General features: G+C 45.9%; 1 protein-coding gene across 5 annotated transcripts in view; it reads left to right on the forward strand.

Annotated features, from left to right (window-relative positions):
• The window catches only part of STYX (serine/threonine/tyrosine interacting protein), a 363,082-nt gene extending 351,377 nt beyond the window's left edge, over positions 1-11,705 (forward strand). For all 5 annotated transcript variants that reach the window (XM_069208552.1, XM_069208551.1, XM_069208555.1 and 2 more), the window contains one exon: positions 10,789-11,705. In XM_069208552.1, coding sequence (XP_069064653.1) covers positions 10,789-10,862 — 74 coding nt within the window. In that variant the 3' untranslated portion in view covers positions 10,863-11,705. The remainder of the gene's footprint in view (positions 1-10,788) is intronic.
• Positions 11,706-12,138: the final 433 nt, after the last annotated feature.

The raw sequence follows: 12,138 nt of genomic DNA on the forward strand, positions 1-12,138 counted from the left end.
AGACATCGTAGGATACTTACTACATTTGCAAAAATCAAAGCTAGCTTTTTCTTCCATTAAAATACATCTTACAGCAATTTCAGCTTACCTGCAAATTACGCACTCAACTTCTCTATTTAGAATACCAGTCATAAAAGCATTTATGGAAGGTCTAAAGAGAATTATACCACCAAGAACACCACCAGTTCCTTCATGGAACCTCAACATTGTCTTAACACGACTCATGGGTCCACCTTTTGAGCCCATGCACTCTTGTGAAATGCAATACTTAACATGGAAAGTTGCATTTTTAATTGCCATCACATCTTTAAGAAGAGTAAGTGAGATTCAAGCATTTACCATACAAGAACCATTTATTCAGATACACAAGCATAAAGTAGTTCTACGAACAAATCCTAAAGTTTTACCAAAAGTCATATCACCGTTCCACTTAAATCAAACAGTAGAATTACCAGTGTTCTTCCCACAGCCAGACTCTGTAGCTGAAAGAGCACTTCATACATTGGACATCAAAAGAGCGTTAATGTACTACAAGTGCAAATATGCAGCCATTTTAACTGTAAATACTTTTATGAGTCAGGCACACTGTATGAGCTTCCCTGCCACCCATCACATCAATTAATCAATTTATAGAGGGATGGCTACCCCAACAGGGTTTCCCAGTGCTTGCAGGGAAGAGAAGGACACAACTCAAAGGCTTAATAAAGCCAGATCTTAAGCATCTTCCTGAAAATTTCATAACAGTTGCAGGGACATAGATTGAGCGGTTGAAGTTTCCACATCTTGGGTCCCAACAACATCAAGTACCTTCCACCCTGTCTAGACCATCTGACTTTAGGAATGAAGGTGCAATGCCATTCACTAGATTGAAGCAGCTGCTTAGAAACAGAAGGTCAAATCAGCGACTGCATGCATCCTGGCCCAGCATGGTGCAAAGCTTTATAAACATAACATAAAGCTTTAAATTGAATGCATTTGGTTACGGGAACCCAATGCAAGCAATGAAGATAGTGAGCATCTCTCGACAAGGAATATGGCAGAGCAGACGTGCCACAGCATCTTGAACAGTGGGGGAAAAACAACATAAAAAAAAAAAAAAAAACACCTTGCGTCGCCAGTCTCCCGCAGCAGTCTCCTGCCGCCTCACTCAGCCAGGTGGAGAACTGCCCCTCTGCCACTGAGGAGGAGCCGCCCCTGTTTGTAAATGAAGTAAATGGGCATATGTAGCGCCCAAACCGAGCATGTTGCCATAACCCAGCCTAGAAATTACCAAGGCCTGCATGATTATTTTTTTAGATTCGAAGAGCCATAGTACCTTTTTCAGGTATCTGAGCAGGCTGACACCTTAATCATTTGCTGTTCCATAGTTAATTTACTACTCTGCCACAAGCCCATACATTCCAGTTATATCTTCACATATTTCCACATACGTTCCAGTTCCCTTTATCAATGCATATATTTCATTTGAATAGCTTTGATGGTGGCAGGCAAGGTAAAAGTTCTAAACGCATTATATATATATATATATATATATATATATATATATATATATATATATATATGTCTACAATATTGTCTACAAGAGTTCCCACTTCTGAGGGTGTGTTTTTCTACTGTACCAAAACAATTACATGAACATGTGCGTAAATATAGGATTAATGCCAACCTGGCAAATATATGTATACAAACGGATGCTAAAATATTTCATAGGGCCACAAAAATGTCAATTTGTAAGCAGAATTTTGAATATAGAACAGTGCCCGCACGCTGTGATTATTATATTTATATATACACACACACACACACTTCTTGACTGGCTTTTTTTGACGTTTTTGTCAACTACTTTTGGAAAAACATTCTTTCTCCTAGTGTGACAGGGATATCTCCCAAGAAACTGGCTTGTTTTAAACCATGTGGCGCTTGTCACAGATACTTGGTATGTCTGTGGTGTTTGGAGAAAGGCCATAATTTGAAGGCCATGACTCAGAGAATTGCTGCACCATGCACCCGAAGGCAATGAGGGAGTGTTTCCTCAAGCTCCTTGCTGCCTGACTTTGGACGGCCCTGCGACAGTCTAGCCCGTTTGCCTTGAAGGTTCCAAGACCGCTCGCAGAGCTGAAACCAATGGTCATCATCTCGTTGGAAGCTTTTGTCTGGTAAGTTGCACAAGAAAAAATAAATCCAAGAAGTTGAAGTCTTCACCTTCTCTGCACCCTTCAAAATGTTCGGATGAGACAAGGAAGTGTCTGTACTGTAGGCCTGGTGCCTCTGCATAGCCCCAAACAGGGTTGGCTCATCGATTTTCCAAGAGCCGGATCAACCCCCGTCCATGTTTGAGGCCATACACCTAATTTCTGGGCAGCCTGAGCCCTCTGAAGTGCCTTTGGCCCGATGGGTTCTGGAGGGACTCTTACTGGCTTCCTGACATCTGGTACATCCTTGGCTTTAGTCGGGGCAATGGATTTTGTGATGGATCCGGAGTGTCATCGCCAGTGAGATCGAGACCTTCTCTGGTGCCCGTTTCCATGCTGACGGCACGAACAACACCTTCCAAGTCATACTCTACTCCAACACAGACAGGGACAGCATTGCAATATGCAGATTCTGGTGCCGTCCAGAGCCATGCCTTCTGGGTCCAAGCCAGGGCTTTTTTTCTTTGACAGTCTTGTTACAGGGGATGAATGGAAGGGGCATGGCGACTCTAATGAATATTGCCACCCATTGGATGACACCAAAGAGGTCACCTGATAAGAGGATCTGGCAGATGCCAGTGGGTCAGACACATCTCCCGACACTGGCTTGGTCTCCTCTCTTGTTGTGGTTACAGAGGAGGCAGCGTCTTTTACTATGGTGATGCATATGGTGGCTGAGGTCTTGACCCTTCAACTGCCCACAGTAGCAGTTAAGACTAACGTCTTGACAGAGGTGCTTTAACCAGGGACTGCCCCCTCCGAACCCTTGCTCCCCTTAAATGAAGCCCTAACCAACTTTTTCCTCAGGGCCTTGCCTACACCCTGCACAGGGACTTCTGTGCACAGAACAATTACAGCCGCCTTCCTCCATGGGATCCTGGTTTCCTCACCCTGCGCCCCACTCCGGTGTGCTTGGTGGTCCAGGGCTCCACTTCCAGAATTAACCATGGCACGTTCCCTTCCACTCCACCAATAGGGGGTCCAAGAGGCTTGGAGACCTTTAGCAAGAGAGTGTTCTCTTCCATAGCCTAGCACTACTGTTGGTGAACACAACAAGCCTCTTGGGCTGTTAATTCATACTCTCCTAGGCTATTGTCGACAGGAGAGATGCTACAATTTGTTATGGTCTGGAACCGACCAACTCGCTGGGCAGAGCAATTTCTTTGTCCGTGGCCCTTTGGCGCAACACTTGGCTGAGGACTGCTGGCTCTTCCAGGGATGTCTTATCATTGCTTATGGACATGCCCTTTGATGGCTCCTGTCTCTTCAGAGAGAAGGTGGACTTGGCACTAGAGTGCTTTCATGGCTACATCCAGGTTCATGGGGACTCTCTATGGCCCCTCGCCACCCTCATTCTGCCTTTCGCCCCTTTCGTAGCCATAGAAGGGGTTTCCAACTCAGTCAATATACTCCAGTAACCATGGCCAGTAAGCTTCCACACCTTCTTGTGGTCGAGGACGCGGTCACAAAGACCACATGGAAGAGGTAGCCAGATGTCAAGCCAGTCCACAACTCCCCTCGCAGCTGCAGTCTCCAAGCCCCTATAGTTTGCCCACCTACTATCATAGGCATCCAGTGGAGGGCAGGATAAGACATCACCTGCCCCACTGAGGTCAATAACATCAGACTGTTGAGTACAACAGATTGTACAAAGGAGCCACTGCATCCCCTTTGTGACTGCCCCTCCACCCATGCCACCCACTTAAGAGCTGTTGACGTAGGACTATCTTTCCGTACTCTGCCATGAAGTGTTTGCTCTCAGAGTAGGTTGCCAGCATTGGATGTCGGTTGTGGTTGCTATTCCTGCTACTTTCTGGTGCCCAAGAAGGGCAAAGCTGTTGTTCTAACCTACACCTGCACCTTCTAAATCTCTTCCTCAAACAGGAGAAATTCAAAATGCTCACGCTCATTCAAGTTCTGGAGAACCTAGGAGTATGGATTGTAGCATTGGATTTGCTGGATGCATATTTTCACATCCCCATCCTGCCCACACACAGATGTTACCTGTGGTTCATGGTGAGCCACAAGCATTTTCAAATTGCCTTGGTTCCCTTCGGCCTTACCAGTGCCCCTTGGGTGTTCACCAAGGTGATGGCAGTAGTTACAGCACACCTGTGGAGGTCTGGGGTTCCTACCTCGACAATTGGCTGTTAAAGGCGTTCTCACCCCAGACAGTAGTCTCCCACCTACAGACTACTGTGAACCTCCCTCACTCACTGGGGCTTGCTATCAATGTGCCGAAATCACACCTTACTCCCTCTCAGACGCTCCCTTTCATTGGATCTGTGCCGGACACAGTCCGTTTTTTGGCTTATCCTCCCGCTTTATCCTCTATCCTGTATTTCAGTGAGACTGACTGAGGATTCTGAGCTTCATAGCCTCCTGCAGCCTACTAGTAACATATGTCCATTGGCACTTGCAGGCTCTGCAGTGGGTCTTAACATTCCAATGGGTGCAGCGTCCGGGGCATCATGGTCCAGATCTTGGAGGGAACTGCAAAACCTCTACAGTGGTGGCTAACGAATTGCGATTGGGTCACTGTAGATCCCCCTACCTTCCCTAACCAGAGCTGACTGTAGTGATAGGTGTCACTTCTGGGATGGGACAGCTGTCTAGGAGAGGTGGAGATTAGAGAACTTTGTTCCCTGGGAGAGTCCAGACTCCACATAAACTTGTTGGGGCGTGGGACGATTCTCTTGGTATTGAAGGCCCTTCTAGCCTCCACCAAGGGAAGGCTAGTGCAGGTGTTCACGGACACACTACTGCCATGTGGTACTGCAACAAGCAGGCCAGGGTGGGGTAGTTGACCCTTTGTCAAGAGGCACTGTGTCTCTGGACATGGCTGGAACACCAGGGCATTTCCCTTGTGGTTCAACACCTGTCAGGCTCTCTGAACATCAAGGTGAACAAACTGAGCTGTCCATGCCTAGCAAATTACAAATGGCATCTCCATCCAGAGGGTGGCGCAAGTCCTCTTCCAAGTGTAGGGAAAGCCTTAGTTAGATCTATTTGCCACTGCAGAGTACAAGCAATGTCAGCAGTTCTACGCGCTGGAGTTTCCAAGGCAGCTATCTTGCAGACGCCTTTTGTCTTGAGTGGAACTCCAGCTTCCTCACCCAAACCTGCTCACTCACTGCCTTCAGGCATGGAGATTGAGCAGACATAGTTGACAGCCTTTGACCTTTCTCCAGAAGTCTGATGTTCTGCTAGCCACACATCCCTCCACCATATCAGTATATGCCTGCTGTTGGGACAAATTTGTGGCACAGTTTGTATCAGAAAGCATTGATCTCCCTATCTGCTCCTCTTTCTCAGGTCCTACTATTTTTTCTTTCTTTGGCCCAACAAGGCTCTGCTCTGGGCTCAGTTATGGGCTATCTTTCAGCCATTTCTGCATTTTTGTGGTTGCTGGACCAACCTTGCTTATTTATGTCACCCATTGTGACTAGATTCCTCAAAGATTTGCAACACATTTCCCCGACCGGCCTTCATCAAGCCCCAGTGGGACTTGAACCTTATCCTCACTTTCCTGAAGCACACCTTTTGAGCCATTACACAACTCTCCTCTTCCATTATTAACCGTCAAATCATCCTTTCTGGTGGCCATTACATAGTTAATGATGGTCAGCGAGTTGCATACTCTCTCTGCACACCCACCGTGCACTTCTTTTTATCTTGAAAAACTGGTTCTCCAGATATGTGCCTCCTTCCTCCTGAAGGTAGTCACCCTTTTCCACTTAGGCGAGACGATCACCCTGCCTACCATTTTTGCCCTGCTTCATCCTTCTAAGGAAAAGGAGAAACTCCGCTGTTGGTGCCAAAAAAAAGCATTGTCTTTTTACCTTGAGCGCACAAAGGAATTCCTGGTGGATGACCAACTCTCCATAGCGTACGTTGGGGCCAAGAAAGGGAAGGCTGTGCCCAAATTAGCCACCTCCCAATGGATTGTGTTCTACATAAGAATCTCCTATGTACCGGCCAAAAAGAAACCACTGGAGGGGATGCACACTCATTCCACTATAGCCAAAGCTGTGACCACTGCGTTTGCTCACAAAGTTCCAGGCTTAGACATCTTGTCAGGCTGCAATGTGGGTTTTACTGCAGATGTTCACGAAGCACTACTGCCTGGACAGCCAGGTCCGTCGGGATGGACATTTTGCCCATTCTGTCCTGTGAATTTTCTGGTCTGAAAATCAGATTTGTAGACCTGCCTCAAGGAGGCTTTGCTTGAGGATCTATTCTTCAGTAAGAAATCTGCAGCTAGAACTCTCTATCAGATGAACTAGTTACTTATCTTCAGTAACGTCTTACCTGGTAGAGACTCTATTTAGCAACCGATTCCATACTGATCCTCACCACTCTGTGACCTAATTAACAGATGAGGGCTTCCCCTTGCATAGTAGCCTAGCAATTCACCAGTGGTCAGTCTTCATCGTGGCTCCATGCTCGTGCCATGGAAAGTCATGACAATGAACTGACATCAGCACACCGAAATGGCGCCTTTATAGGTACTACATGTGTCACCTCTGGTATGGTTGACACTGCTGACGGAGAGCTGAACTATGCCACCTAGCACCCGCCGGGGTACTGCTAGAACATTTCTGGTTCCAGTGTGACTCTTGGCGGGACAATCCTAAGGTGAGGAACCTGCAGCTAGATAGTCTACCAGATAAGACTTTACCAAAGGTAACTAACTTGGCCGTTATTGCTTATGGCTGTTTTTCCCCAGTGCATAGCTTGACCTTACACAAAAATCCACCTGAGGAAAATGGCAGATGTTGCAAGAAATTTCCAGTAGAATGCCTAGCAACCTACATCTTCCGCAGCCTTTGAGGCATACCACTTGAAATATTAGTGAATTACATCTTCACCTTGAGGGGTGCACATTTAGATTCCAATATACAACTTTTCAATTGTACCCACTAAATCTAAACTGAAATAATTTACATAGTTGATTGTAATTCTGAAAATCTATGGGTAAAGGGGGGGAAGCAGCAGTGATTAGTAGGGAGGGGGAATGCAGATTACTCGGGACAGCAGCATGTGCACAAGCACGAGTAAGAAAGCAAAACGTAGGGGGGGGAGGAGAAAAACTGATCACCAGGGACAGCAACATGTGTACAAGCACGAGTGAGAAAGCAACTTGGAACAGTGGGTGAAAAACACACGAGGGAGAAAGCTGGAAAACACATGCACTATCATGGAGTACTTTAGAAAAAGTAGTTCCCTAAAAGTGAGCCGCTAAAGGGTAAAAAGCCAGCCAATCCGAGATGGTAAAGAGGCTATGCCCCAGGAAAGGACAAGCACAAGATGGCTGTAGGAAGCTGGCCTGGTGTGTGGTGGGTACCTAAGGTACTTACACCCTATTCCAAGTATCCCCTATTAGTGAAGTGAAGGCAGTGCTTGAAGCCAGGCTCTCTAGGGGTAGCTGTGGGTGAAGAGCCAAGGCTTATCTAGGAGACATGCAAAGCTCATACAAAACCACTGTAGTCACACAGCTTTTTCACACATGAAAGAAAACTCAGTTTGACAAAAATAAAGGTAATTTATTTTTGGTCACACAAAACCACGAGATACTAGAAGGCCAAAGCTCCAATAAGGAGGTAAGTAATACATTAATTATATACACTAGTAAATAGTAATAGACACAGAAAAGGTTAGAAGACAGTGCAAATAGCAATAACCAATAGTGACCCTAGGGGGAGCCCAAACCATATACTAAAAAATGGAATGTTAACACAGGACCCCCACCTAGGTAAGTGTAATGTGTAGAGAGGAACAGGGAGCATCAGAAAACCAGAGATAAGTAACAAAGTAACCGTCCCCTCCCCCCGACCAAAAAAGCAGGAGTATATCACTGGAATGTCCCCAGACAACCCAAAAGAAAGGAAAAGAAGACACCCTGACAAGACTGCAAGAAGCCAGCGATGGATTCCTGGAGAAGGCCACCTGTGGAGGGGGGACTAAGTCCAAAAGTCTCAGTGGAGTCCAGGAGGATTAGGAGCTACTACCCACCCAATTGTACTTGCAGGAGTTAGTCAAGGATGTGGTAGAACAGGTTAGCACTGGAGCCGGAGAAGATTACCTGATGGATGCAGAAGACTTCCCACGCTGGAGTGAAGATTGCAGATGGGTGTCTGTACAGGAATTCCACCAACAAGTCTTGGCAAAGGCAAATTCACGGTTAGTGGAAAAGTGGTGCTGCCGGGGACCAGCAAGGCCCAGGAGGACTCAACCCAGGAGGCGGAGTCAGAGGAGACCCTCAGCGACAGAGAGCCCGCAGAGGCAGCACCCACAGGACAGGGACACAGAAGTCACAGTGGAGCCCATGCAGCACTACAGAAAGGGATCCCGCGCCACAGGAGAACCACGCAGAGGGCTGTGCGTCGAAGGAAGGAGGGCTGGTGCTGCACACAGTCTGAAGGTCCCTTGGAGGAGATGCCAACAAGCTTTGGCAGCTGTAAGAGACGCTGTGCATGGGGTACTGTCTTGCATGGGAAGGCAAGGGCTTCCCGCCACCAAAGTCGGACAGCTGGCAGAGAGGATCAAGTGGACTACTCTGGACCACCACCCGTGATGCAGCATCCACGCAGCCCAGGATGAGAGGAGATCCATGAAGCGGGTGGTTGTTGCAGTAGGTGCCTGCGGATGCAGGGGGGTAACTCCTTCCCTCCAAGGGAGATTCCTTCTTCCTTCTTGTTCAGACTGAGGACTTGCCGCACTCAGAGGATGCACAGCCGGGGAAATGTTGCAGAACCTGGAAGGAGCCGTGGAAACAATGTTGCAAAAAGAGTCTTCTTCGTGGATGCAGATTGTTGGTTCCTGGAGGGTCCAGTCGCGGTTCCGGTGGCTAGAAGTCAAAGTGGAGGTTGCAGAGGAGTCCAAGGAGGAATCAGATGCTCTGAGAGTTCCCTGCCAACCGTGGAAACAAGATGGCAGAAGCCAGGGACCCTGTGAAGGAGTTCTGACCACTCGCCTTTCCATTGTCCAGTTTTGCCTCAGAGACTGGGGGTCCCTGAACCGGTGTCGACTGGTTTATGCACGGAAAGCACCAAATGTGCCCTTCAAAGCATACCAGTGGCTTGGGGAGGCCAATTTCCCAAGCCAGTCACACCTATTTCCAAAGGGAGAAGTGTTACCGCCCTCTCCCAAAGCAAATCTTTGTTCTGCCTTCCTGAGCTTGATCAGATCAAGCAGCAGGAGGGCAGAAAACTGCATGAGGAATAGTGGCAGCTAGGGCTGCCCGCAAAACCCTGTAAGACTGGTGGTAGCAATGCTGGGGGTCTTCTAAGGAGCCCCAGAGTGCAAGGAATCATGCTCCCAATACTTGCAACAGTATTAGGGTATGATTCTGACATGTTTGATACCAAACATGTTGAGGTTCAGATTTACCATTATGTAGCTGGACATAGGTAGTACAAGTGCAAAATTGTGACCCCCATTCCGGAAGTCCAAGAAAATGGAGCAGGAGCTTGTGGGGGCACCTCGGCTTGTGCAAGAGTGCCCTGACACACAGGTACGTGCACCCTGCCTTCTAGGCTAGGAGGGCCTGCCATAGGGGTGACTTACAGTGACCTGGTACAGTGACCTGGTAATGAAAGGATGCATGCACCCTTTCATGCAGGCTGCAATGGCAGGCCTGCAAAACACTTTGCATGGGCTCCCTATGGTTGGCATAATACATGCTGCAGCCCATAGGAATCCCCTGGTACCCCAATGCCCTGGGTACCTAGGTACAGTATAATAGCGACTTACATGTCGGCACCAGTATGCCAAATGTGGGGTGAAAAAGGTTCCAGCAACCAAGTTTAAAAGAAGAGAGCATAATCACTGGGGTCCTGGTTAGCAGGATCCCAATGAACAGTCAAACACACTGGCAAACAGGCAAAAAGTGTGACTAACCAAGCTAGAAAGAGGCTACTTTCCTACGATGGACATTCCTGGGACAAGGAAAACCATTGTACATGAAGCAAGCAAATGAGTGACCAAACAACCAGTGATATTCAGTGGCCCTGTAAACCCCTGTAAGTTATTGATAAGCCCACAATAGGCGTTTTGCAACTAGACCGCTTGCTCATCTGGTAGGCTCAACCTAAAAATCAGACCGAAGACTGGTATACAGTAAGGGATAATAGTAAAGATAAGGATTATGGTATGGAGTAAGTGAAGGGTTAATGAAAAAAAGTAGAAAACAGAGAAATGAGGTGGGAGGTCTCCCTCAGAAAAAAAAAGCTCATTCCATTGGGAATTCTCAAAGTTAAGAATTCACCGTTTTTGGAAGAGCACTAAACAAAAATTAACATCCTGAAGTTAGTACTTCAGTTAATATGAGAGACTGACTATTTTACCTGAAATTATTTGGAACTCGAGAGAGCTCTACCTCCGAAATACATTTTCTTAAAACTTAAAATGTACAAGAAAGTTGTAAGAGCTAAAGTGATAGTGTCGATTATTTCTGTCACAGCCACAAAACTACATTTTTGATTCTTGTGCGTTTTTTTGGCGCAATTGCATTGTCCAAAAGGTCACTTATGGTTATATGTTTATGGCTTGTACCTTTACGGGTTTATCATAATCAAAAGTCCCTCTCTTCTAGGAGGTCTGAAACGAACGTACGAGGAGGAAGATGATTTCGGAAGTATGCAGGTGACCGCTGCTCAAGAAGGCTGAGACTAAACCCGCGGCTGTAAAGTGCACGCGCTGGAATGCATAGGAAATATATTAATATTGTGGAAGGGTAAAACACAGCTTGTTTTGTAACACGTTGCCTCAACTGCTTCGGAAATGCATTGAAGCAATGCGAACGACTAGAAGGAGTAAATGTCCCTAATTGATTGTTTTATTATTTTTACACTTGACCATTTTATTAAAGAAAGCAAGACTTTTGAACCTGTTAACAGGTATTACTGCAATAATGCACTTTCATACTTGAACTTTATATGGGGTTATTACGTGACGCAAAATGCAAACAAGTTGGGGAAAGAGAAATTGTTTATAAAGTTATTTGTATAATTTATAATACATCTTTAGTAAAGAAATGTTTTTTCTAAAATGTACTTTGTGTTTTGTACATAAACGTTTATAGCGTCACATGTTATACCAATTTTTTTAACGCACATACAGAATGTGATGATGTACCCCACTATTGGGGAATATTTTATGCTTCCTTGCTATACAGCCTTTTACTTCTGTGGGAATTCTGCTTACTTTTAAAGAACCTTCTGCACCGCTGAAATGTTTTCTTAGGTCTCTGGGTGGCGTGTGGCTGTACTTACTAGCGACTCGGCTCGCAGATGCCTAAACAAGGGCTAAATCAGCAGGAAACTTCTTGTTTTCAGTAGAAACTCTGACTCGGTAATTAGCAGTGCCATAGCTTCCGGCAGGACTGCTGTTGCAGTTTTTCGTTGGCCGGGTTTTCTTTAACTTGCAACATATCTTTCATTATCTTTGTAAATGTAATATAAATACATACCCAAATAAACAGATCACCTCATACGGATGACATATAACAGAGTAACGATTATTAGTACTTTTATGTGTAGAGAAAAAATGAAATGTATGACATATCAAAGCAACGTTATTTAAGATGAACAAAATACATCTTCTTGTAATTTTGTGATACGTCAGTATGTGTTTAAAAAAAAAAAAAGGATGGCATTGTGCTCAGGAAGAGTCATCACACGCACCTAACTCCTTCAGTGGAACCTATTTCAAAATCTAAACCATGAACAAGCATTGGCTATCGGAGATTTATTGACTTCTTTTAGCTATGTTGCACAGCAGCATGGAAAGTTAGGGGGGGAAAGTGCTATGACACAGCCGGCGCGGACTACGAGGGGCAGTGATCTATTATTTTAGATTGGGATTATTCTATGCTTTCACAAAACAATTTTTTTTTATCTTAAGTTTCAGCTGAAGTTTACCATTCTGGCCCTGCATGAAGATA

Source organism: Pleurodeles waltl, chromosome 9, assembly GCF_031143425.1.
Source record: "Pleurodeles waltl isolate 20211129_DDA chromosome 9, aPleWal1.hap1.20221129, whole genome shotgun sequence".
NCBI lineage: Eukaryota > Metazoa > Chordata > Amphibia > Caudata > Salamandridae > Pleurodeles > Pleurodeles waltl.